General features: G+C 39.0%; 1 protein-coding gene across 3 annotated transcripts; it reads right to left on the reverse strand.

Moving 5' to 3' along the window:
- Positions 1–650: 650 nt before the first annotated feature.
- tapt1a (transmembrane anterior posterior transformation 1a) lies at positions 651–24,732 on the reverse strand. 3 transcript variants are annotated; one of them, XR_003297175.1, is made up of 16 exons: positions 24,530–24,732; positions 21,617–21,747; positions 21,100–21,218; positions 20,558–20,590; positions 15,611–15,773; positions 14,900–15,035; positions 14,317–14,414; positions 13,940–14,009; positions 11,899–11,979; positions 11,094–11,203; positions 10,918–10,977; positions 10,748–10,816; positions 10,494–10,570; positions 8,854–9,023; positions 859–3,056; positions 651–816 (listed from the first exon to the last, which is right to left on the reverse strand). XR_003297175.1 is itself a non-coding variant. In XM_026330856.1 (15 exons), exons 1-15 carry the CDS (start codon positions 24,717–24,719, stop codon positions 2,749–2,751), a joined length of 1,815 nt encoding a protein of 604 aa, XP_026186641.1. In that variant the 5' UTR covers positions 24,720–24,732; the 3' UTR covers positions 651–2,748. The 3 variants fall into 3 exon arrangements, 1 of the variants encoding a protein (XP_026186641.1); XR_003297176.1 differs by lacking the exon at positions 20,558–20,590; XM_026330856.1 differs by having other exon boundaries at positions 651–3,056.
- Positions 24,733–26,214: the final 1,482 nt, after the last annotated feature.

A 26,214-nucleotide genomic window follows, 5' to 3' on the forward strand; every position in this document is an offset into this window, starting at 1 on the left:
ACCCAACTAAAACTAATGCACTCTGATACAACAGTCCTTCATTAAGGAGATTATGTTCAGTTTTTGTTGTTTTACAGATGTGTTGATTTAACTGTGTTGTATATGGATTTTAGAGGCTGTAGTTTGTGGAGTGTCAGTTGTTTTGTGTTATACTGTGGTGTTTAATCATTTGATCCTTGGATTTTATAGTGGTGAAGGTTTTAAACACTTTAAAACTAAGTATCAACATCAGTGGAGCATTCCTTGCAGGTCTGTTGTGTTATAGTTGATGTTATCAGATTATACTTGTATGAAACAATACCTAGTATTAAGTTTTATAAGACTGTTTTTTAATAGTATCTCCATTTCTTCAGGAATGAGGACCTTGGTATCTGAAGGATCCAATCAAGGCAGCAAAGGTAAGAATCTCTCCAAAACAGCTGGGAAAGTAAATTAAACTTACTAAGATATTTTCACACTGGTAGGAGCTTTTGTCTGAAGTCTGAGGCTCAGAATAAATTTTATCTTATCATAGAGAATGATCCTGTTTCCAAATACATTTAGCTGTCAACAGCATGGACAGAAAAGCATGTAGAATATCTTCAAAAAGACTGAAGAATAAGTTTTGCATTATTATTCTCCTGCATATCATTGGATTAAAACAACACATATAAAAAAACCAACCTTTATTAAACCAAAATGATCAGAGTTATCAAGGTAGAAATTAAATAACTGATAAAACAAAGCAGGCAGTGTACAGGACCATCACAGCTTGTCCCATCTCCATTAGTTCAGCTCAGTGAGGTCCAGTTGTGGTTTGGTTCAACTTAGACTGATCTCCACTGCAGACTGGGACCAGTCAGGCTGAACCAAACTGACCACAAGGCTGAGCTCAGGCCAATGGAGATGAGACCACATGAAGAACTGAGCAGAGTCAGACTTCATGTACAAAAAATATAATTGTATCTCAACTGGCAGCTCCAAAAATAGAACTATCTTCCTTATTACAATGGTAATGAACATTAAAAAGAGCAATTTTCCCCAAAACTGAATTAATCAATGTTGATATGTGTAAACATTATATACATCGTCCTTCTGCTTAAAGTAAATATGACCATCTGCCAAAACATTAGTTAGATTTTAGCCTTGTAGGGATTACCAGTGTCGCCTCACAGCAAGAAGGTGCCAGGTTCAAACCTGGGGTCTTTCTGTGTGGACTTGGTATATCTGGGTCTCAGTCTGAAGACCTGCAGAATGGGGTTAGGCTATCTGGTGACTCTAAACTGTCCCTAGGTGGTAGATGATGGATTTTAGACTTGTTCAGAGAGAAGAGCCTATTAAATTCCCAAATAAAATGAATAACAGAGTGTTTCAAGAAGAGAAAACTAAAGTCAGAGAGACTAATCAATTTCAACCTTAATAATTACCAGTCAAATGTATTTGTCTGTGTGCAGTAATTCTGCTCAAACTACTTGGCTTGCGACACTGAAATATCTTGCAAAATGCAAAGTCTGACCTTTATAATGGCAGGTACCATAAAGTGCTACATCACACACTATTAATTTGAAAGACTTTAGAGAAAAATTATTTCCCTCCGACACCCAATAAATATTTGGCTTCACTGCAGGAACTTCATCTCCTGACTGAACTTTAAAACAGTTGTACAGTTATAGGAATAATATGTTATAGTCTGTTTACACTCATTTACATATATGGGTGGCAAATTAAAGCTCAGAACTCAGAGAATGGCCTATTACATGACAGGGCAGATACTGTAGATTTTTCAGTGCGATAACATAAATTACAATTGCAGCAACAGACTATATCAGTCAACAAACATTAAAACACCTGCAAAAAAGGCATTTTGTTGTGGGAATATTGCTTCTGTTTTCTAGGATGTAAACATTAGAACACTGAATAAGGAAAAGGACCTGTCGTGTTACAGACAGAACAGTCCATCAGTGCAAACATGCTCCAGGCCAAAAGACAAATTAAATAACATTTCTCTTACAAAATGACACCAGTTACTTACTGAAGGAAACTATGTTTGATATTATCAGTGTGCGACTTCTTAGAGCTGTTTAAAAACCTTTTTAGCTTTAAACAAACTTGATGGAGTTGTATTTGTACTAGTTAATGTCTTGTTAACGATGTTACGTTCCTTAATGGGGATCCTGACCTTCACATTGTAAACAAGTGGCTTAAAGGAACTGCTCAAAAGCTGTTCCATGTTTTAACTGTGTTGTATTTGTAAATCTGATTAGAACAGCATTGCTTGTTTAAAAGTGGTTAGCTTGTTTTGCAGAGCCCAGAACCTGCTCAGTTAGGGGGTTTAAGGGAAAATGAAACATCTGATGGAATTAAAATAATGTGTTACCTTCAACATGAGAGTGTGACTGTTTTCTAACTGCTGAGTGAACTGAGAAACTTCTCTCCTTCTGGTCCCAGTGCTGCTCGTGCAAGAAGTGCTTGTGTGCTCACATATATGCTGTCTCACACTTGTTCTAAACTGAGCCACACACATGCATGTGTCACACACCAGTTCATGCTGAGGACTGCCACACTCGCATTTCCTCTCTCCTATACTGTTCTCAGCAAGCTGAAGTTTCCTGTCTAACTTTTCAACAGCAGCTGGATTGTCTCACATTGTGTCCATGTTCACAATAACTTACTGTATTTCCTCTGACCTCAATAAATATTCCTTTCTGCTCCTGCTGGCCAGGAAAGCTGCACCGAGGCCTTTGTTCTTCCACTTTCCTGAGAGGTTAATCAGTCAATGCGGTTACCACAGATAGTGAAACGGTCGATCTCCAGCAAGTCTTTTTTGGGAGTCCTGTTCTTTGTCTCAGAGGCCCCTTGAGCCTCCCCCACCTCTTCTTGGGAGTGGGAGGATGCAGCTGGTTGAGGCTGAGGTGGTGGAGTTGGAGGATGGCTTACTGCTGTAGCAGAAGAGACATCAGTGGATGGAGGAGGAAACAAATCAGTCCTGGGAGTTGGCTGGGTGGTCACAGAAGAGGTAAAGGAAGAGGATGGTGGGCTGCAGGGTGTGGCAGGGATCTGCTCCACATGGAATTCACCTGTCAAGAACCAAATACAAACATTTAATGCTAAAAGAACTTACAGACTTTGGTTGTTCAGCATTTCCAATGGACTGTAAACAATATGCAGTACATTAGCAGAACAGCAGTTTCAGAGCTTTGTGTGTGATATTTTTCAGGCACAACATTGAATCGTAGGTCACCTGTATTTTTATTTTTTTTTTTTTCTTTCCAGAGACTTAGGATGATTGATGCCACTCTAACAAGCATCAATACGCTAATGCTGGGAGTTGCACAGAGCCTGAGCTAGCTTGGCTGTCCAGAAGATTGGAGTCCACTTGTCACTGTAAGTTTGCCAAACTCCTTTTTTTCATTTCTTTTCAGATGCAGATTAAACACAGAAGATAATTAGTGAGCTTAGGAGATGCTTAGATAATTTATAGCAGGAACTTGAACATGTAGTATTTGAGAGGGTGACATGCAACAACTATCAGCCTGTAACACAAAGGGCACAGTTGCTCTGCCTTGAGTGACAGGGCTTGATTCAACCTGCTGGGTCCACAAGTCACACAAGTGACATCCACCTGACTGACGTTGAAAGCAGCTCAGAGACAGCAGCCAGAAAAGGAGAAAATACAGCAGCAAAGTCAGTTTCTATCGCAATCTGCTGCATTATGTTAAGAGAAAACTGCTACATTTTTACACTTTGAGCATAAGAGTGTAATTACTTTAGAAAACCATAAACCAAACAGAATAATTCATCATATCACAGAGAACTGAGTGGAGCAGCACTGGATATTAGGACTGTCCACAGAGACTCCCCTGCCCCAGGCTATCTGGCTTCTACAAACTTCTGTTTCTCCTGATAGACAAAGCTAAACTGAAGCTACAGTATAGAGCATCTCACTGAATATAGAACGTCTATGTTTAAACAAGACAAAGAGCTTCACACCAAAAGAGAAAAAGAAAAATTATTCAGTGTTGAATCAACCAACAATAAGGCAAACGTGTTGATGATGCAAACACCATCTCTCACTTTGATTATTTTTCAGAGTACGTAGTATTTGGCACTATCTACTACAAGTTCTAGTTCAAAACTCCCATTATGGATTATGAAAAGTCGAGGACTGTGATGTCGCCTGGTACAGCAAAGCACCTGGAGCAAGGCCTGGTGAGCGCCTGGTGGCGGGTTACTCTCCATGATGTCCTTCTGTGGACCCATCCCCCACAGGAGCGTAAGGGGTCAAAGGTGGGGACCTTGACTGGGAGGAGTTCAGTGAGTCCATGGAGGAGAACTATCGGTTGGCATTGATGAAATTCTGGCAAAACAATCGGCGCCTTAGGACGGGGGAAGCAGTGCCTTGCCATCTGAGGACATCGTTGGACAGTGAGAAGAATACTTCGAGGACGCGCCTTCCATAGAGGAAACAGCTGGTCCATCCATCACCCAGGCTGAAGTCACTGACGTCTCTGCAACATCACATGGCGTTCAGGGACTGTACCTCTGGACTGTTGGCTTTACTGAGCCAGAATCTTCAGTGTGCACTACAACCTAGTGGGAAGTGGTTGGGATGAGAATTAGTACCTCCAACTTCGAGGCCATGGTTCTCAACTGGAAATAGTTGGCATGCCCTTTCCGGGTCGGTGGAGAGATCCTGCCTGAAGTGGAGGAGTTTAAGTATATTGGGGTCTTGTTAACGAGGGAGGGAAGGATGTAACGTGAGATTGACTGTCACCTTTGGTCATGAGCTTTGGGTCATGACCAAAAGGACAAGATCTCAGATACAAGTGGCTGAAATGAGCCTCTTCTGCAGGGTGGCCAAGCGCTCCCTTAGAGAAAGGGTGAGGATATCGGAGTAGATCTGCTGCTCCTCCACAATGAGAGGAGCCAGCTGAGGTGGATTGGGTTATGGACGCCTGACTGGGAAGGTGTTCTGGGCATGTCCCATTGGGAGGAGGTCCTAGGGAAAGCCCAGGACACACTGGAGGGACTCTGTCTCTCAACTGGCCTGGGAACGCCTTGGTATCCCTACAGAAGAGCTGGAGAAAGCGACTAGGGAGAAGAAAGTCTTAGCATCTCTGCTTAAGCCACTGCAACCCGGCCCCAGATAAGGCGGAAGAAAATGGATGGACTTAAAGAGACATACAAACTACATACTCTAATTATAGCTCACTGTATTTCACAATTTGTTTCACATACAAAGGACAAATAAAAGTTCACTGTTCCACCTGATGGCATCAATAATTCAGCTTTTCTCCAAAATTTTTACAGCTGTGGGTTCCCTGGGAGGGCTATCGATTTGTTTTTGAAAACAGTTATTTTAATATTTTTAATATTCAACACTGATTTGTAGTCGACTGCAGTTTCCCTCAACTGAGGGACTCAGTTGGGACTGTTTTGGTTTTCTGAGCTGCATCTTTACTGTTGGGGTTTAGTTTCAGCTCTTCTAACCTTTTTTTCCTGAATGTCCCAGCACTAGACAGCAGACACAAAGTTAGCGACTAGCTGATACAGTAAACACAATGGAGCAAACATCTCAGTGTGATGACAAACATCAGATTTTTCCTGAGGCGTAATGAGACCAAAGCAGGAGAGTGAATATTAAACAAACACTGGCAGAATAAATGGTATCATAAGGTAATAATTTGACTTTAATGTGGTGTTAGCTTGTTTTGCTGTCTCCCAAATTGACAAAAGAAATCAATGAAGTTTTGAGCATTTGTTAGCAGTTCTTTTTATTCTGACACACACATTTAAATTTGTTTTAGTTAGTTACCATTAGTCCTCTGTGGTTACATCACAAAAGATTAATTTAAAAAAGAATGTAAATTTAAATTTAAAAGAACCAATATTCAGGTGACATTGTGTACACGGAAATTTGTTCTCACTTCTTCTTTGGAAGAAATGTGAGCTTTAATAAAAGTTATCCACCATATGGCACAAAAAGGCTGATGCGAAACTGCTCATTACCCATTTCTGCCCTCCGGAGAAAAACATGCAGTATAGACAGATGGCATATCTCTGTGTTATGTGAATCCAGATTATTGTAAAGACAAGAACATGCAGATAAACATAATCGTGCAGTGAATCAATTGGAGCAGCAGGTGAAGCTTGAGGCGCAGACAAAAATCGTTTGAAGTTTGAAAAGTAAGCATGGCACAAGGTTGCTGGTTCGAATCCCAACAGCTGAATGTGTGGGAAAGGAGCAGAGCGATTCATTTCCCACAAACTCAGACTAGTTATTATACTATGCTGCTTTCATTTCAAACACAAGCTGTGGTAGGAGCTTTGATGTTTGATATGACACGATGCACCATCAGTATCTTTGTCATTTTAAAGCTCCTGGCTCAGAACAGCTGAGTCTATGGCACACGGGAGAAAAAGATCTGCAGGGATTTGGCTGTGGTTGACAGGGAGATATTGCCACATCTAAATCTGTGTGGCTGTGTGACTGGTGGTACAGAGCTTTTTTAACATCTTGTCAAGATATTTACATCAAATCTTAATCAGTAAGTTCATAAGTTAGAGGGTTTGTTTATTTCAGTATATATCTGTCAAATGTGACATATAGGATCATTTCCAAGGCACCAATAGTTCTAGGTCTGTAATATAAAACTGCAGCAGCATAAAAGAGCAAATGTTTTTCATTATTGTTTAACCTACTGGATATTTTCAGATTTCATTCATTAATAATTATTTATTAATGCCATGGAGCTCTGTTGCATGTCATAGCCCTGCCTCACTCCCCGTTTTCTGTCTCCGTTTATTAAACTTGGAAATAAGGAGAAAAATGCCCAAAAAAGGAAACAAATGTCTCAAATTTCTTGTTTTGTCTGACCAAAGCCAATCCATCACTAACAAAGCCTTAGGTTGCTTTATGGCTATGGCTCTGCTGTAATGACTAAAAAACAAAGCTGAAGCACCATCATTTTCTACCAACTAAAGGCTAAAGCTTTTACAACGGTCAGGGTAGTGTACACAAAACCTGCTATACACCTGTAGCTACCTTTACAAAAGAGCGACTGACCATATGATTAATGTCAACGTTGATTAAAATAACCACCAAAAGCACTGCTGGTACACTGTGAAACTGCATTTTAGAGTCCAGACAAATAAAACTCATTGGCTGGATAGAAGGAAAGATCTTATTTCCTGCATTGCCATAATTAATAGTCATGTTACTAATCAAATGCAAAGTACACTGATGAAAATTTGTACGTTAATTAATGTGACAGTATATCAACTACAGACAGTGATCATTACTTTAGTAATTGTTTTAAGTGTCAAATGTCTGCTTGTTTCAGCTTTCAGCTGTTTTTTAAGTATGATTAAGCTCACAGTGACACAAAATGATTCATAAAACATATTTGGTAGATTAGAATTTCAAAATAATTTTTCAACTGAACATACCAGACTACACAGCATTATGGTGCACTTCAAACATTATGCTAAGAATGAACATTGGGTTAAACATTTTGATGAGTCATGAATCACTTGCTGTCCAATGTGCAAAAAATTATTTGGGCAGTTTTCACATATGGATGTTTAGGTTGAATCAAAGTCAACATCTGATGAGATTTAACCTGATTCTTAAAGGGATTATTCTACAACTACATGGTTACAGGTTACAGGTTAGATTTCTGCGTCACCTGATACTGGAGGTTTCCATTAGCTGTCTGAAGCTGGACACTGAGCTGCAACCTGCTGACAAATCTGTCTGGATACAAGTGTCAGCTAAATGCTTAAAATGTAAATATAAATATCAGCTAAATGTCTAAATAATTTTACATGATTCAGTAAGTCTCAAGTTGATTAAGAAACTACAGTGCATGCAATATTCAAGCAGCATTCAAACTATGTGAATTTCTGTCAACCTTAATGTGAGCTAAAAACAATCACAGTGCTTTGTTTCCTTTGTGCATTTGTTTTTTAAAAGATCATTTTAAGGCATTACTGTTTTGTTAGATGCAGTAAATCAAACTGCAGAGAGACAAGAAAAAGCAGTGAGGAGGAGGCAAAGAGCAACGTGCAACATATTCATGGACAGTCCCAGGACATCTCATTTACGAGATCGCTATTCCTCAGAAGAAGAGGCTTACTATTTAGGTCCAAGCACTTTTCAAAATAAGATATAATGTTACATCTGTAAAATCTATAAAGCCAGTGTTCTGGATAAAGGCTTAAAGCCAAAATAATAGAAACTCAAAGATAGGTACTAACAAAGTCCCATTACAAATCCAAACATGGACCTGAAATCAATCTGAAACATGCCAGGACTTAGTCTGGTTTTCCTAGATTGCAGGAAGCCTGATAGAGCCAAACGGTAATTAGTGAGAAGGACGGGATGTTATCAAGCTGGGATGCTTGAATAGTTATTGAAATAGATTGGGAGCACACCCTGCTATAACTGGGTCAACCTGTGCATTAAACCTGACGATGCCTGATGGTGTTTTGTGTCCATTATAGTAATGAACATAGTGAAAATTTATATGTTAATTATTTCCTGAAATTACTTATTTCAAGATGCTTGGGAACAGCAGAAACAAGAAGACCAAGATAACTTTTAAGCTGAAGTTGTTAGAAAATAGTTGCTTATTTACACATCCAGCAGTTACAATGCAACGTTTCTGGCCACCTGACAAATTTAAGTTCAATATTATTCACTATGTTTTAACTTGGTCCTTAAAAAAAACATCTGTAGCTGATAAATGCTCCATTATGTTCACCAACCAGTTGCTAAGTGTGTTAGTCTGTTTTTAAGAGTTAACTGCTGCGCTGTATACGGCACTATAAGCACACAGAGGGAACTGGAACAGTGAAAAACGTGTGGTTTACCTGAAGGTGTGGAACTTTTGGCTTGATCAGCTTTGCTGGGGCTCTTTGTAGAGGAGGATGGAGCAGTTGAAGACCTCTCAAACAGTTTGTCCTCCATGTTGGCCCTCTTGACGTACACACAGGACTTCCCCAGTAGCACAATACTGTTCAACACTTTAAGTGTCACCAGCCTAGTGAGGGAGAAGGCTGCAGTTACAAAGGTGCTTTCTGACTAAAGAATGAAAGACTATTGCACTGTGGAGCTGTTACCTTTTGTTAAAAATTATTTTAAGTAAAACAACATATCACTGCTGGGCAAGTTTGCAGTCCTCCCACTTTTTTTTTTTTTTTTTTTACCTTGCAGTATCTGTTCCACATCAGATTATCAAAACAACAGTTTGACAGAGGTAACATGGCAGTCTTTCTATAATTGATACCAAACTCTGCAGGTATCAGTTATTTCAAACATGTTCACATGTTTTTTAAATATGTTTCACTTCTATGTTCTAAGTTGCACTTTTCCTGATCATAGAGTCACTGTAAAGTAGATTCTGGTCAACATAGATAAATAGAAATAAATAGAAAATGAGTAAGAATTAATGATTCTTAGTTTTATAGTTATTTCAAACTGTTTTAAGTGGGCTCTTGTGACCTGTCTTCTGTGTTTCTCAGTGCTCCGATGCAACAGGCTTATCACAGTGCAGTCTTGAGCCAGGCCACATTTATAATGAATCTTCTTCTACCATCTGGTTTCAGTCATCACTGTTCACATCCCACCACTGACACCAGGATGTTGATGTCTACCATGCTTCTGTGTTTCTGGGCTTTGCTACTAGGCCCAGACTCTGCACCGTGATGAGAGCGAGATGGACACATTTGGGTCTGTGGACCACTGCTCACTGTGACATGGTGACTGGAACCAAGAGTGGCTGAGTCTTTGCCAAGGCACAGTGGTCTGTTCAAGCTGGAGCTATTTTTAAACTGGGGGTGGGGAAGGCCAGAGATGGCACTAGAGATGACAACAGTGCATTCTTCACCCTGAGGGAAACTTTTCAATGGTTCAAGCCCGATGGGACCCGGCAATGCGAATGAGCAGGGGGCTATCAGCAGCTCAGCACATGGAGAGCATGACGCCACATTGTTAATGCTTATGTAACTGTGTGTCTTTAAATCTGAATGTGTGTTTATGACAGTTCCTGCATGTCTATATGCCGAATATCTGTGTTTGTGCCAGTCTCTGTAAACATCTGACACACTATAAATAAACACAAAAATTTAATATTTACATTAATGCTACTATGACCAAATGAATATGTTTAGATTCAGTAATATGGAAAGAGATTTTGAACTGCATTTTAATGTTTTAAGCCCGTAGGTCAGAGGGAGGGAATAACATACAGTATCTTATCACCAGATTAATCTGCATGAATGACTAAAACAACGAAAACCAACCAAGAGAAGTTACAACCCTTAAATATGCCCTAGAGCTACCTTTCTACAGTCAGATTAAAATATATGTAGCATATGTAAAATGAAATGGCTGTGCTTAGTACAAGTACAGCATTGTATTAGTGACAAGGCCACTTAATTTGAAATGGTAGGCAGGAAATTCTACAATAAAATCATGTAATAACATTAAAGTTTAAGCTTAATAGACTTACCCAAGATAAAAGAGGAACACACACGTGTATGAAAGAGCTCCCTGCACCTTCACTGAACTCATCACCACTCGAATGAGCTGTTGAAACATCAAAATGCAAATTAAATAAAAACTCTGATTTTGAAAACGTGATGACATATATATATATATATATATATATATATATATATAAATGTCTGTAAGAAGTTCTGAATAGTGTTTATGTGCCAGTTCTGGCTTTTACTTCCTGAATAGCAACAGACTGCAGTCTCTTACCAGAACAGCCAAAGGCAGAGGGATGAAGCCCATCCTCCTTGCCACTGAGTCACTGTAGTCAGTACAAGCCTACACAGTGACAAACCAGCACAGAATACAGCACATAACAAAACTGCTCAGTGTGGTCTTCGTAAGTAAAATGATGGGGATTATGAAAAACAATTGCTTACATTTTTCTGTCGACTGCTGACAAGATCAAAAGCCAAACTGGCCCTGTATTCGCTGTAAACCTGGGGGCACAAAGGAGATCAAAAAGGAGCAGATGACTACATACAGTTTTAGATGTGTCACAAGTTGTTAATGAAAGACTATCTTTGGAGTAAAAGACATCAGGACTGATCCTTACGTCGGCAGTGATGTCATTAAACTTGGTGATGAAAGCGTGTTTAATGATGTCAACTGCAACTTCAGAGGTGACGACTATAAAGACATCAGGCAGCAAAACCCACAGGTGGTCTGTGGAAAGAAACCACACAAGAAACTTGTGTTATATGTACGTAGATTTTAACCTTGTTTCTCAGCACTTTCATTTTTGCTGGGAAAGATTTTTCAGAAAGCACATACTCAGTAAGTCTTCATTCAGTATAACCATCAAGGCATTTTTCAAAGGTAACCAGATAAGAGCAAGCTAAGAGCGACTTCTCTCTGCTGTGTAATGTCAACAAAGACGAGCGCATACCAGTAATGCAGCATGGAAGTTAAGTAAATTACTGCGGACCTGTGACTTGTATACATGTTTAGCAGACAGAAGAATCTACTTCTTTTATTAGTACATCAGTGTTACGATTTCAGCTGACAGGTCACGTCTGTCATCTACTGTGTCTGGCTGTAAGACTGTCAGCAGGATCTGAGTGTTTTTAGAGAGCTGTCACACAGAAGCTCTCATCTCTCACTCTGCTCTGTCTCACTCACTGAGGTCTGTAGGACAGAAAGACCCCCAGGGTTTTGCAGTGGGTCAGTCAAAACAACAGGACAGGAGCTGCTCAGCATATTTGTGTGAATTTTTACCCTGACAGCAAGGAGTTTTCATAAATAAACAAAAATCAGCTTTAGAAATGACTGAACAAGACTGAGGCAGCATAAAATCTGTCTGCATTAACTGTAATGTAAAAATATCCAAACTACAGTTTAGTGGGAAACCAGATGATTACCTGGGTTCCATGAGAACTGCTCCATATTCCTGAGACAGACGATGAGGAGGAGAACATAGCTGGTGAACCGTTCTTTGATATCTACAGGAAGAAAATAATCAAATTTGCAATTACAGTCTCTCAACTCTGGAAACTCCTGGATAAGAAAATGTGATTAGTAAATGTCTTCATTCAAGACTCAACTGCACTCTCACTGCCTTAACCCACACTTCATATCCTAATTAGGGTTTCTGTAGAGCCAAGTTAAATTTAAGGCTAAGGTTGTCTTGCTGCCACATACTCTGCTACTGTGTTGCAGTCACATCTGCCAAAATATGATGGTATGACTGAAAGTCAAACATGGCTTTGAATTATTTACTATTTTAGAAATGTTTGTGTTGATATTGGTTTCAAAGGCATGAAAGAACATTTTAAATCAGCCGATCTGTCAGTTTTATTGTGCAGCACTTTGCTTTATTGTATAATCACTTTAAACATAGTGAGCACTTCATGCTACGAACATCAATCTATGGTAATATAAAGATGCAGCTGTAGATGTTTAGCATGTCATCATCTGCAGTGATAATACCATGCTAGTTAGGACAATGCTCAACAGGCAATTTTCCAACATGTGAGTGCACAATGAGAAGGCAGACGATTAAGGCTTATTGTCTTTTTCTGTCATCATAATATGTCAGGATGTCCAAGATGAAAGAAAATAAGAATGAGAGGAGAAGAATGTGTTTAATATATAGCACCGTCTGCACTCTTCTTTTTAGAAGTCAAAAGGATAAATTAATAAAATGTTCCCACACAAGAGAAGTAAGAGGAGTAAGCTCAAACTGTTCTCTGTTTTGAAGGTTTCCAATAATAGTTTGGTGCTAAATATTCCTGACAGTCAATGTAATGAAATCAGTGCCATGCTCCATTCTGTGTCAGATTGTCAGAAACTGTGATATTCAGAGAAGAGGTTTGTCACTTTTTTCACATTAACAGCAGTGACATTTAATTGCTTTTAAAATGGAAGGAATGAAAGAATTCAGACCTTACATATTAGTAAAAACTGTCGTACATAGAGTTAAAGCTGAGGATTTTAATAAGATGACAAGGATACCAAGGTTACTCCAAAGTAATTTGTATTCACAGCCAGAGTAGCATAATCAGATCTTTTCATGTTTATACATATGGTTAGAGGTCGACCAATATGGGTTTTCTCTGGCCAATGCCAATATTTAGAAATCAGGGCAGCCGATAGCCGATATATGATGCCGATTCTTTTGGCCGATTTTAATTTTCCATCTCTTTCCTGTGTGTGTCAGATGCACAGACACATTTATTGAGGAAAGTTATCCTGCATGTTTTAGCAAGAATCGTCTGCATCGCACGTGTTTCTACTTTCAGATTTGTTGCACATGATAAACATGGTCAGCATTAATTCTAATACGCTACAATGTAATTACAAGTTGGAGACAAAAGGTTTTCCCCTGCCATCATTAGCTGAAGCTGTGTGTGTAAAATGTAAACAGGGCACAGCTACAGTGTGTGCACTGCTCCGTCTCTCACGCAGAGGGAGAGACTCTCCGGTGCAGAAACAGAATGAATAACATATGAGTTTATCCATACAACGCATGCTACTATAACAATTTAGCCGCTGGGCTTGTTAGCATGTTTTGGTACCCGTGCCTACAGCCTAAACTACAGCTCGCTCCTCTACATATGGTGCATATGTAAATATAAAATATATATAATAATATGCATTTATTTTACATTCGTCCTATCTACAATTACTGTAAGTATTTGTTCGGAATTATTACATTGAAAATCAAGCATTTCAGTAGAGAAGTTGTACCTCACATCATTGTTTTTCTATGAATGGCAGATCTCAAGAACAGGAGCAGAGTGTACTCTATAAACACTACTGCACTATTCCCTTTTGTATCCTGAAGACAGTAAGACCCGTGAATATTTCTCCTAGTATTTAATAGTAGTAAAGTGCATGAAGAATGAAACTGTAAAAATGGTTTTCAGTTAAAGTAGAAGAATATGGCGTTAAAGATCTTACCGCTGTTGGACATTTGGAATAAGTTGTTCTTCTCAAATTTCTTGAACACACTTCCCTTGATCTCCACAAACTGTGTTTGAAAGAACAGAAAAACAAAGAAAGAAACGCACTTAGCAGCATTATGATACAAAAAAAATACAAACACAAACTATCACGTTGCAGCTGCATTTCATCACCACAGTGCCAAGTTGATTTTTTCTGGAACACATCTACATACAAATTATTTAAATAAAAGGCAGTGTGTGAGCATGTGTGCATAAATTTTGGGTGTGCAAGACTGAAATTGGGATTCCTCCAATATCTTGAGATGCATGCGCATGTTTATTTGCATTTGTACATGTATGTGTGTGAAGTTGTGTGTGTGTGTGTGTACTGACGTTGTTGGACATCATGATGGTGAGCAAGGATTTATTGTGGGAGTTGAAGGCAACGTTGAGGGTGGAGGCTTGGACCATGATGAGGATGGCATGGAGGACTGAGACAGCCATTCAGGAAAACAACATTTAAAAAGCATTTTTGTACCTAAAAAACCTAATAACACAAAAACATAAGAAAGCTATATCTAAACATAAATTATTTTGTGCTGAGCATGGCTAAAGCTCTGTACTTCATCACCCCTGCTATAGATCAGAGCAAATAGCAATAATTTTTTGACATTTAGCTCTAGTCTGTCTAGCCAGAATGAAAAGAAGAGACAGTTCATTATGATGTGTGTCTGCCAAGTCAGACAGCACTTAAAATGCTGTCTGTCTTTTCAAGTGGTCATAAGATCTCACCAAGGATTAGATAGGAGCATTACACAAGACTGTAACTGTGTTATCTGTCAAAAATAACTCCCATAAGTCACAGTACTAATTTCAAAAGACACATCAGCTTACTGACAAAGCAGTGAAAACCTCCAAACTTTGCCAGCAATAACTGACAAAACTAATTATGTTGTGTGCAGTTGATCAAGGATACAAACATAAAAAACAGCCATGAAGAAATGAGGAATAACTCCTATACTGTCTCTTTTCCTTTCTTTGGGTTCTGTGGCTGTCCAGTACAGTGCATCCAGGATGTCTTGACCAAAGGAGGAGAAGAGGCGGTCAGCCACCTCACAAAAGAAACGAGAGAGAGACCTAAAGTTAATAAATCAATTATTTAACCTGACGTTTGGTACATTCTTTAATCTTACCCAACGTCTTATATGCCTTTGTTCTCATTCAACAAGGCCAATAAATTACTATGGCACATACGTGCTCACTATAAGCACTTGTTCATTGTTTATTAGACTGTAACCATCAGAAACAAGTTTTCTTTGTTGTATTTTTATAGTTTATTTAGGTTTTGAATGCTTAAAAACACAGTGCCTTGTGGGTCAGATTTAAAAAGACTTGTGGATAAAAATCCAAAATATACATTTTATGTACATCTTCTGGATGCATAAAAATGGAAACATACAGCTGGAAATGTAAAACCTGTTAGGTGTAAATCTATATTTAGTCTAAGTGTAAATGTCCTCTCACAGTGCAGGGGCAGCTACCTCATCATTTTACACAGCAATTAGGCACCGTTATAGCTTGTATTAAATACACAACAGAACAGTGATTGAAAATGCATCAGTAGGTTTTGTTTATATTGGGTAAATGCCTGAAGCAATGCTGTAAGTTGTCAAACATTAGTATGTACCTCCAACATGTTGTAGATGATGTAGAGCTTGATGACAGACTGTCCTCTGATCAGGTGATACATCATGGAATAATCTACGTAATGCATCATGGAGAAGCACAGCACCAGGATCAGGCCCTTCAGCATATCACACACCTGAGCTGGCTGCAGAAGCCGAGACCCACTGACAACACACACAAATAAATCTAGTTGTAATATTTGTACTGATATTGAAACCTTCACACAATCTTTCCATACACTCTGACATATTAAATTTGCATGCTAACATATACAGTGCAGTACAGCCATACAGCCTACTGTATATACTAACATGCACAAAAATAACCTGTTGTCCTCCTACCTGTCCTCCTAACAGTTAAATGTGTCTCCACCAAGACATGTATGTGTATGCTTGCAAATAGACATTTTTACCAAGTCAAAGTAGCATTTCCACACTTTATTGATAAGTAGATAAACTGAAATCCTAGAAAAAGCTGTTGCTAAGCAGCTATCAGACCACTTACACAGGAATGAACTATTTGAAGATTTCCAATCAGGATTTAGAGCACATCATAGTACAGAAACAGCACTGTTGAAAGTTACCAACGATCTTCTCTTAGCCTCAGATAATGGACTTGTTTCGATACTTGTCCTCCTAGACCTTAGTGCAGCATTCGACACCATTGACCACAACATCTTATTACAGAGACTGGAGCATGTGATTGGTATCAGAGGAACAGCGTTAAAGTGGTTCCAATCCTATTTATCGGACAGATTCCAGTTTGTTCATGTCCATGATGAACCTTCCACACGAACAAAAGTTAGTTATGGAGTTCCACAAGGTTCTGTGCTAGGACCGATTCTGTTCACCCTGTACATGCTTCCTTTAGGATATATCATTAGGAAGCACTCTATTAATTACCACTGCTATGCAGATGACACTCAGTTATATCTATCTATTAAACCTGTTAACACAAACCAGTTAACCAGACTTCAAGCCTGTCTACCTGACATAAAGGCTTGGATGACCAGTAACTTTTTACTTTTAAACTCGGAGAAAACAGAAGTCATTATATTTGGGCCTAAAAATCTCAGAAATAACTTTTCTAAAATTATAGCAACTCTAGATGGCATAGCCCTGGCCTCCAGCACTACTGTAAAAAACCTTGGAGTTATTTTTGACCAGGACATGTCCTTTAACTCACACATAAAACAAATTTCTAGAACTGCATTCTTTCACCTGCGCAACATTTCCAAAATTAGGAACATCCTGTCTCAAAATGATGCAGAAAAACTAGTCCATGCATTTGTTTCCTCAAGGCTAGATTACTGTAACTCATTACTATCTGGATGTCCTAATATCTTAATAAAAAGCCTCCAATTAATCCAGAATGCCACAGCCAGAGTCCTGACAGGAACTAGCAAGAGAGATCATATTTCTCCTATATTGGCTTCTCTTCATTGGCTCCCTGTAAAATATAGAATAGAATTTAAAATCCTTCTTCTCACATACAAATCCCTTCATAATCAAGCTCCTTCATACCTTAAAGACCTCATAGTACCATATTATCCCAATAGACCACTTCGCTCTCAGAGTGCAGGCCTACTTGTGGTTCCCAGAGTTCTCAAAAGCAGAATGGGAGGCAGAGCCTTTAGCTATCAAGCTCCTCTCCTGTGGAACCAGCTCTCAGACTGGGTTCAGGAGGCAGACACTCTCTGTACTTTTAAGGCTAGACTTAAAACCTTCCTCTTTGACAAAGCATATAGTTAGGGCTGGCTTCAGGCAACCCTGAACCATCCCTTAGTTAGTTATGCTGCTATAGGCCTAGACTGCCCGAGGACCATTGGTGCACTGAGCTCCCCTACCCTAACCCCCCCCCCCCCTCTTCTCTCCCACCTCATGTATATTCCACCATTGAATGTTACTAACCTTGTGCTCTCTCTCTCCCCTAGTTTGTGCTCTCTCCCTCCCTCTCTCTCTCTCTCTCTCTGTACCTTCTGCAGGTGTCCCTGGTCCTGGAGCTGTTTATCGCTGATGTGCAGTTACTGGCCCCACCACCTTGCAGTGTCTATTTGTTGTTTATTGTTGCTGTTCTTTTCTCTCTGCTCTATCCACTCACCCCAACCGGTCGAGGCAGATGGCCGCCCAAACTGAGCCCGGTTCTGCTGGAGGTTTTTTTTCTTCCGTTAAAGGGAGTTTTTTCCTCTCCACTGTCGCCAAGTGCTTGCTCATAAGGGAATTGTTGGGTTTTTAGTTTTAGTTTTTGTAAAGTGCCTTGAGATGATTTGTATTGTGATTTGGCGCTATACAAATAAAATTGAATTGAATTGAATTGAAATACAGTGAGGCAAGTAACACAAAGTGAAAGGAGTGGGCCTCTGATTTCATATTCCACCAGACCAGTATCACTGATTACTGCTAGTAAAAAAAAAAAAAAAAAAAAAAATCTGTGCTAGATCTCTGCAACCTATTGCATGCGAAAAAAGGCAGAGGGTACACAATACATTTCTGTTCAAAACTGAGAGAAAGAAAAGGCAGCAAATAGTTACAGCACAAAAATACAATATGAAATATTAAAGTTAGTATCTATACCAAAGATTATCTCATTCATAAGGTTTATCTTTTAATATGGTTCTGTTTTTGTTCTGTTTTTATTTTAAGATTAAATCTTCACAATGCTTATCTAATAAAGAGACCACAATACAACAAAAATTCATATCTGTTTGAGACAGTATCTCTAAAAACCTAAGTTCTGTTAACAAAACAGGTACAGAGTTTTGAACAGAAATGCTTGAACAAATAGAGGAATACACATACACTAACGCTGTCACATATTGCAGGAACAGCAAAACATTTATTTTCAAGTAATAATGGGTAATAATTAATGGCAGTGGCAGCTTGGAAGCATGTTAATAGGAGGGCTGACAAATCCATAGGGACGGTTATTTAGTATTTACTATGACAGGGATAACCAGGAAGAGCCGGAAAGAGCTTAATTCCAGCACAACCTCGGTATTTTCTATGTCAGCTGTATGACTGTTGTGTATGCCTGCAACCACCTCCAACTAGACTAAGAAAAATACATTAACTCTGCCATCACAAGGACAGATTACTGAGCCAAATCATTATTCATCTGCATAAAGGAAAGGTACTTTCTGAAGACAGATGCTTATTCATTAATGTGGCTGTTAAAACATGACCCTTTTTTTTTTTTTTAAAATCACACTGCCACAAACACAACACAGTCAGTACATTCAGTAACAGTAGTCAATCTCAATATAGCACAAGCTAAACACCTTTTTCATGTACTACTTAAAAACTTTCTACTAAATCACTATTAACCACATAGACCACTATTTACTAGTTCACAGTGGCAGGAAAATAATTGACTACTATAACAGACATCATTACCTTCATTAACTTAAAGCAGCTGTTACTGAATCTTGCATTGCAACAATGGTGCACACACAGAAATGGTGGATGGTGTAGATAACTGAACTATTGCAGGAGGCAACTCCAAGCTGAGAGAGAAGGGAAAAAAAGGCCTGACTTTAAAAAGATGTGTAAATTAGCTTAATCAAGCATCTCACTGTCTTTTGAAATGGTGTGCAGCCGAGCACAATGCTGTGAAGAACACATTATGGGATGAATATCTGAGCCTTTTTGTCCAATAGCATAAGACAATGTTTGCCTTAATCAAATAATTGTAAGAGTTATTTTTAGTTTTATTATATGAAATTACAAAGTAAATCTGGCTTGCAACTCACTGAGGACCTTATTCTCTTATTTTTTCTTATATCCTTATTCATGACAAAAGCAGAAAAAAACGCTGCAATCCAATTATAGGAAGATATTCTTATGATACTTAATATTTTTTGTTCATGATGAGGTTATGTCCTCCTTCATGCCAAGGTTATGGCGCCATCCAGTGGTCATATCTGAAGACATTTACACAGAATAACAACAAAAGCTTCAGGTCTCCTACATGTTATCGCCTTCAAAAATTTGTTTTTTCAGAATTCTTCATTTGTCCCTCACTAGGCAGCTTGAGAAAGTCTGCAAACAATTTCCATCACAAGGTTTTAAAGCCCATGTAAAAGCCTAAAATGTCTTGTTTTTTTTGGACCAAAAGTCCAAAACCCATCAAAATATGAATACATGAAAGAGTAAATGGTAGCTTTGGTATTCAGATGGTTACAGTGCAAACAGAGAGAAAGCTCCTCACACAGCATCTTACTCCCAGCATGTGCAAGACACACAGCAAAGCTGCTGCAGCCGGCTGCTAATGTAGTCTGCACAAAGCAGCCCTCGCTATCTCCATTCTACAAGCGTTATCTCCATAACACATGTGAAAATTATGTTTGAGAGCAGTCAGCTATCTGCTGCATTCCATGTAGACAACACTACTGTATGTGCCTTTCATACACAAGATTAAAACTCAGGGCCAGAAAGATGAGAAAATATAATTTCTTACAGGAAACCTTGTTAGTGAACTGTGAGCAGAAAATAACCATTTTGCTTTTGTAGAGCAGCTGGGGCTGTCTGTACGGGGAAGGTGAATAGGCAGAATGTTCCAGTCCTCAACAACTGCAGAGAGATGCTCTTAAACAAGGCAAATGAGGCTCAAACTGCTCCAGAAAAGCTGCTTAGACACCAGTTGGAAAAAGACCTGTTTGCTAGACAGCCCCTTGATTGGAGAATGTGCAGCTGTACCACTGACAAGCAACACAGTGATGAGAATGTGCATGCAGTCTCAGCAAACCTTCTCTGCATAAGCACATAGAAAACAAAACCCAGACTTATGAGGAACGGACAGAACTGCTCCAGCTAGCAGAATGGGGCATGATGTGTGGTGACAAGCTGTGTATTAACACACAAAACAGAGATGAAGGGATATCAGTGAATGGATATGGGGCCCAGCTGAGGACAGTGATAACATTTATGAAGATAGGCTTATGGGAGCATACCTGCTTCTTCTGCAGTAGGGGCATGTGCGTGCCCTGCAGAGGGAGGAAGGCAAGGGAAGAATCAGACAGAGGGAGAGGCGGGCAGGAGGAGAGGCACTGCCCACCAGGGGCAGACTCTGTGCTCAACCACAGCGCACATACAATAGTATAAATACGCGACAACCGTTAACATAAAGTAGGTCTAATTTTAGATGAATAAAAATATCCAAATTTTAAATTACTGTGTTGGTCACATTGCATGCATTAAACTAATGCATAAAACACCTAATAATCAAATTTTATCGATGCAAACGTAATAACCGATGAATTTCTTTCCAAAATTGATTGATTCACTTCTCTAACAATGCACTTGCACCGTGCCCATGTATGTTCGGACATCAAGGCTAATGGTTAATGTTCCCATCCCTAATCAGCATAGATATGACTTTTATGTGCTGTTTGTAGGTGTATACTAGTTTATCCATATTCAACATCTGTAGACAAGTTTTTGATGTAGGCCAAATGTATGTCTTTCTCTCACATGTTTGTGTGTAGGTTCTGACCTGAAGCCACAGCAAGGCAGCGTGAAAAGGCGAAGCAGGGCCAACAACACCCTCAGGGGCAGCAGGGTGAAGACATACAGGAAGGCGTCCACACACAGGAAGAAGCCAAAGATCATCAGCTGAAAAAGTCACAGAGCAATAGGTCAAATACCAATTAGCAGCATTAATAATATGCAGTAAGCAAAGGTTAAAGATACAGTATAGTCTAAAGAAACAATTACTCTTCATCTTGAAAGATAAATAAGCCAGTGAAAAAAAAAATGCAAGAGCATCAGCTGAAGGGATACACAACAGTTTTGCATCCAAAAACCATTTCTATCTTTTATTTATTTTTATGTTCTATGTCATTTTAAATGGAACCTTTTATGGTAAATTCATTTAAGACAGCAGATACTTTCTTACTTCTAGGAGGAGAAACTGATTGCATTGTTTATCTATAGTTAATTTTTATCTGTGTTGACACATAAATGAATGGCTAAATGGAGAAAAGAAGCAACTATTTGTATAGCTATAATACCTTCTCCAGCTCTTTGGGAATTCGCATGCATGTGTAAACTCTCTCTCTGCGCTCAGTGTACTTTGCCTCATTGTGTTCCAGGAAGTAGCCTCTGGTGAGTTCTGTGCAAATGAAGCGTGTCAAGGATGGATCTGGAACAACATGAGAGCGATAGGGTTACCAAAAGGCCAATGTCTGCAACAATTACAATCACAGCTATTAACACAAGGAGAGCAGCCTTTTGGGAGCCACACTACAACGTGAAAAAGGAGGAAACTTGACTGAACTCTGAATGATGAAAACTGATATTTCACTGTTTGATTCAATGCAACATTAATACATTTTATAAAAGGTGAACATGCAAAATAAAGCTCTGTTTGAACTGCTGTATTGAGAAAAAGTTAAGAGATAAAGACAACGATTTGAGCTTTTTGCATGAATTTAAAAGCTGTTGTTGAATTCTATTTTGTTTCTGTGGCTACATATAATAAAACTGTTGTATTAGTAGTGTCAGAGTGTTATCTGTACCTGTGACATTGTAGCTTTATACTCACAATGGATATATTTCAAATTCAATTCAATTCAATTTATTTGTATAGCGCCAAATCACAATTCAATCATCTCAAGGCACTTTACAAAAAAAAAAAAAAAAAAAAAAGACAAACAGAAAACCAACAAATCCCTTATGAGCAGCACTTGGAAACAGTCAAAAGAAAAAAAAAACTCCCTTTAATGGAAGAAAGTTCCAGCAGAATTGGGCTCAGTTTGGGCGGCCATCTGCCTCAACCGATTGGGGTGAGTGGATAGAGGAGAAAGAAAAGAACAGCAACAATAAACAACAAATATATAATGTGCAGGTTAGTGGGGCCAATAACTGCACATCAGCAAAATCCAGCTCCAGGACCAGGGACACCCACAGAAGGTACAGGGAGAGAGCATAGAGAGAGCATAAACTACAGGAGAGAGAGAGAGCACAAAGTTCATGACATATGAAGGGGGAGAGTAGGGTGGGGGAGGTCAGTGCACTGATGGACAGTACTGTAGCAGCATAACTAAGGGATGGTTCAGGGTTACCTGATGTGGCTCTGGCCCCAGGAAACACTGAACTATAGTCGCTGGAGGCTGTACCTTCACATTACCAGAGTGTTTCGCAGCGGGTGTGTCGCTGAGTGGGTAAGATCAGTTAGAAACGTGAACAGGCAGGCAATGAGCCGTGGGCTTCTGGCTCAGGAGTATGTTTCCGTCGGACCGTTACCCAGGCTGATTCTCCGAGCTGCTCCGGAGCTGCCATTGGACAGCTAACAGGCCCTGAGCTCGGTGGCTCTACACCTGCTAACAGGGCTACACTAGCTGGCTTTTGTTCAAAGGTGCAGAGCTGCACTTCCAGTTCAGTGATCTTTGCCTCCAAAGCTAGCAGAACCTTACACTTATTACAAGTACCATTGTGACTAAAGGAGGCAGATGAATAACTAAAAATGTGACACACCGAGCAGCAGAGAGAGAGGGAGAGGCCATGCTAGCAGCTGGCTGAGCTAACTGGTAGGCTAACGAGTACTAAGTCTGGAAATAGCAAGAGGTCTTCATTCCCTTTCGGCTTACTCCCATTTGGGGTCACCACAGCGGATCAATTGATACGCATTGTGGATTTGGCACAAGTTTTACACCAGATGCCCTACCTGACGCAACCTCAGTGTCTGAGGATATGGAAATAGCAAGAAGTACCAGACAAAAAAGACGATACTTGACCAGTACAGGAATATGTAACGATTTATGAGTTGTACCGAGAATCTAGTTAGTTTTTAGGTGTGTTAGACTAGAGCTAATCTGTTACACTAGCTAACCCATAAACGAGCTGTACACAGTGCACGGAACAACATGCTTGCAACAGGAAGTGCATTCACTTACCCAGGAAACAGCATCACCAATAGCAATTCAAAATAAAATCTTGAATTATTGTACTGTAAAAAATGATTTAACTTTGAGAATAACAAAATTTTACCAAAATGCAGATTAAAAAAGATTTGCTGTTCTTTGAGAACACAAAGAAGAGTTCACTGTACATGAAACACCTCTTGACTTAATATAATGTTGGCAGAACCTGCAAAGGTTTTGCTGTTAAAGTCTAAGCCAGAGCTAAAACACAATGGATATTAATGGGTTTGAAGCAAAATTAGGTTGGAGTGAATTTACTGTAGCATCCATGCCTAAATAACAAAATGTTTACAGTCACAGAGCCTGGTTCTGCTGGAGTTTTGCCTCCCCACAGTTGCCAAGCGCTCATAGGGGATTTGTTGTATATTTCTAAAGTGCTTTGAGATGATTGTATTGTCATTTAGCGCTATACAAATAAACTGAACTAAAACGCAGCTCAAGTTTCTTTTAATCATCCATATAGTAGACCTCAAAAGAAATTAGGGACATTTTACTAAATCGTGCAGCCCATAAATCACCACAGAATTAGCAATAAAACATGAAATGAAACAACCAACAAGCTGCCAATAAAGCTGCCTGCTTTTATGGCTGATGGCTCAGTACCTGACCTGAGATATACTTCATCTAAAACTGACATCATGATTTATTCACACTCATGTTATTAAAACTAACTTAGACAACAGCACAGCTGCTAAACGGCGAGAGAGAAAACCCAGAGCTACTTTTAAACTAATAATGAGTCTCACTGTCTTAGAGTTGTTCTTTCTTTAACTTCTAGTCTTAACTAACTTAGTCTTTAACTAGCTGCACTGACGTTAACTACTTTATCAAGCTAACACACTCGACTCAGCATTTGTTGTCCTAATTTGTTAGACTTTAAACATTACTGTTACTTTTACCAAGACACTACAGTAACAGCACTAACTAGTGTGCACGGTGAATTAAGATATCCACCGTTAATTAGCAGAAACGCTAATTAATAGAAACGTTAGCGTTGGTTACCTGATGAAAGCTCCGGTTCCTCCCTCCTAACAGCTCTTATGTCGTAGAATCCCAGCGTTTCAGGCAGGTCTGGAGTTATACCAATTTTGCCCGACTTGTGCAAATCCTCCCACGGCCGTTTTTGTCTTTTCTTGAGCTCAATTTCAGCTTCTTTTGCTTCTGACAGCTCGCAGCTCGACAAGTCCGCCATCTTTACTTTACCCGCCGCGTCGCTCAGCGTTACGTCATCGCGTTGTACGTAAAGATAACAAGAACGTCATAACAGCAAAAAAGGCAGATTCAACAAAGATAAATAAAACAAAAATTTAAGTTTTATTTTAAAAAACATAAGAATAAACCATGTTGTTAATAAAGATAGAAATATTGAAACAATAAAGTATATATTTCCACTGGTAAAAAAAAAAAAGTTCATAATGAAATGCTAATGGTAAATAACAGTTTTGACCAATGTGTAAAGAAATCTTTGCCCAGTAAGTCAAGATTGGGAAATAAAATATTAGCCTATACTTTTACTGAGTCAAAACTGTAGGACAAGAAAAATTACATGATAAAAAGTCACATTTTCAACAAAGATAAATGATCAAAGAATTTTATATCACACATATATTTTCAGAGATTAATGAATAAAAAAAGAACTACCAACAACACCATCCATCCATCCATCTTCTATACCCACGCAAGCACAGGGAGAACATGCAAACTCCACACAGAAAGGCCGGGTTGCGAACCTTCTTGCTGTGAGGCAACAGTGCTAACCACTCAGCCACCATGCTGCCCCACCAACAACACCAATAATATAATATTAAAAAATAAATATAAACCATATTGTTTAGTTTTGCAGTGTAACTGAATAAATCACAAAAGCATTGCCTTTAAAAAGAACTATTTAGTATTTTTGTGTATGATGTAAATACAGCAGATATTTAGCATTGTGTGCTTGTCTGCAGCATGATAGTAAATAGTGTGAATAGAGAGATAGTGAGAATATTCTGATGCATATGATTCATAATTGAAAGATGTTGCAGTACCCCATGTCCCCTTGGTGTCGCCAAAGTTCCATCAAACTGTGCTGGACTTAAAATCTACCCAACAACAGCACTGAGGCCTGTTCCTGCTGAGTTATCTGGACAACTCTGCTTAGGACATACAGTCCACAGCCTCATGTCCCAGGCTTTACTTAGCAAAATGACACAGATAAACATGCTTGAAACAGGGCCCCTGCCTTTAACATATGTAAGGATTAATACAAAGAAGACAAATCAAATCCAGACTACATTTTATAGAATTAATTACTTCTAGCATCATTTAAATTACGGATTACAGCCTTAACATTTGGGGTGCAATTTTTTGTTATGACATAACCGAATGAATATCGATATATGTCTTTTTTATCTAAAAGCCATAACTGCACTGAATGCTGCACTGTAAAAAAAGATATCTTTACAACATACCCAATGTGCAATATTGATACTCACTGTGAAATATTGAAAAGAATCGGGCAATTAATAGTATTGTGTAAAACCCACTTTTATTCATATTTCGCAGATTTCTTTTAGTAGTTTTTAAAATCTTGTTTGATACTACAGACAAAGGACCACTTTTCAATTTTGTAGCCCAATGTACAATAACAATGAAAACTAAATCCATGTTGGGATAATTGTTAGGTAGGTTTTTTTTTACATGTT

Source organism: Mastacembelus armatus, chromosome 10 (assembly GCF_900324485.2).
Source record: "Mastacembelus armatus chromosome 10, fMasArm1.2, whole genome shotgun sequence".
NCBI classification, from domain to species: Eukaryota; Metazoa; Chordata; class Actinopteri; order Synbranchiformes; family Mastacembelidae; genus Mastacembelus; species Mastacembelus armatus.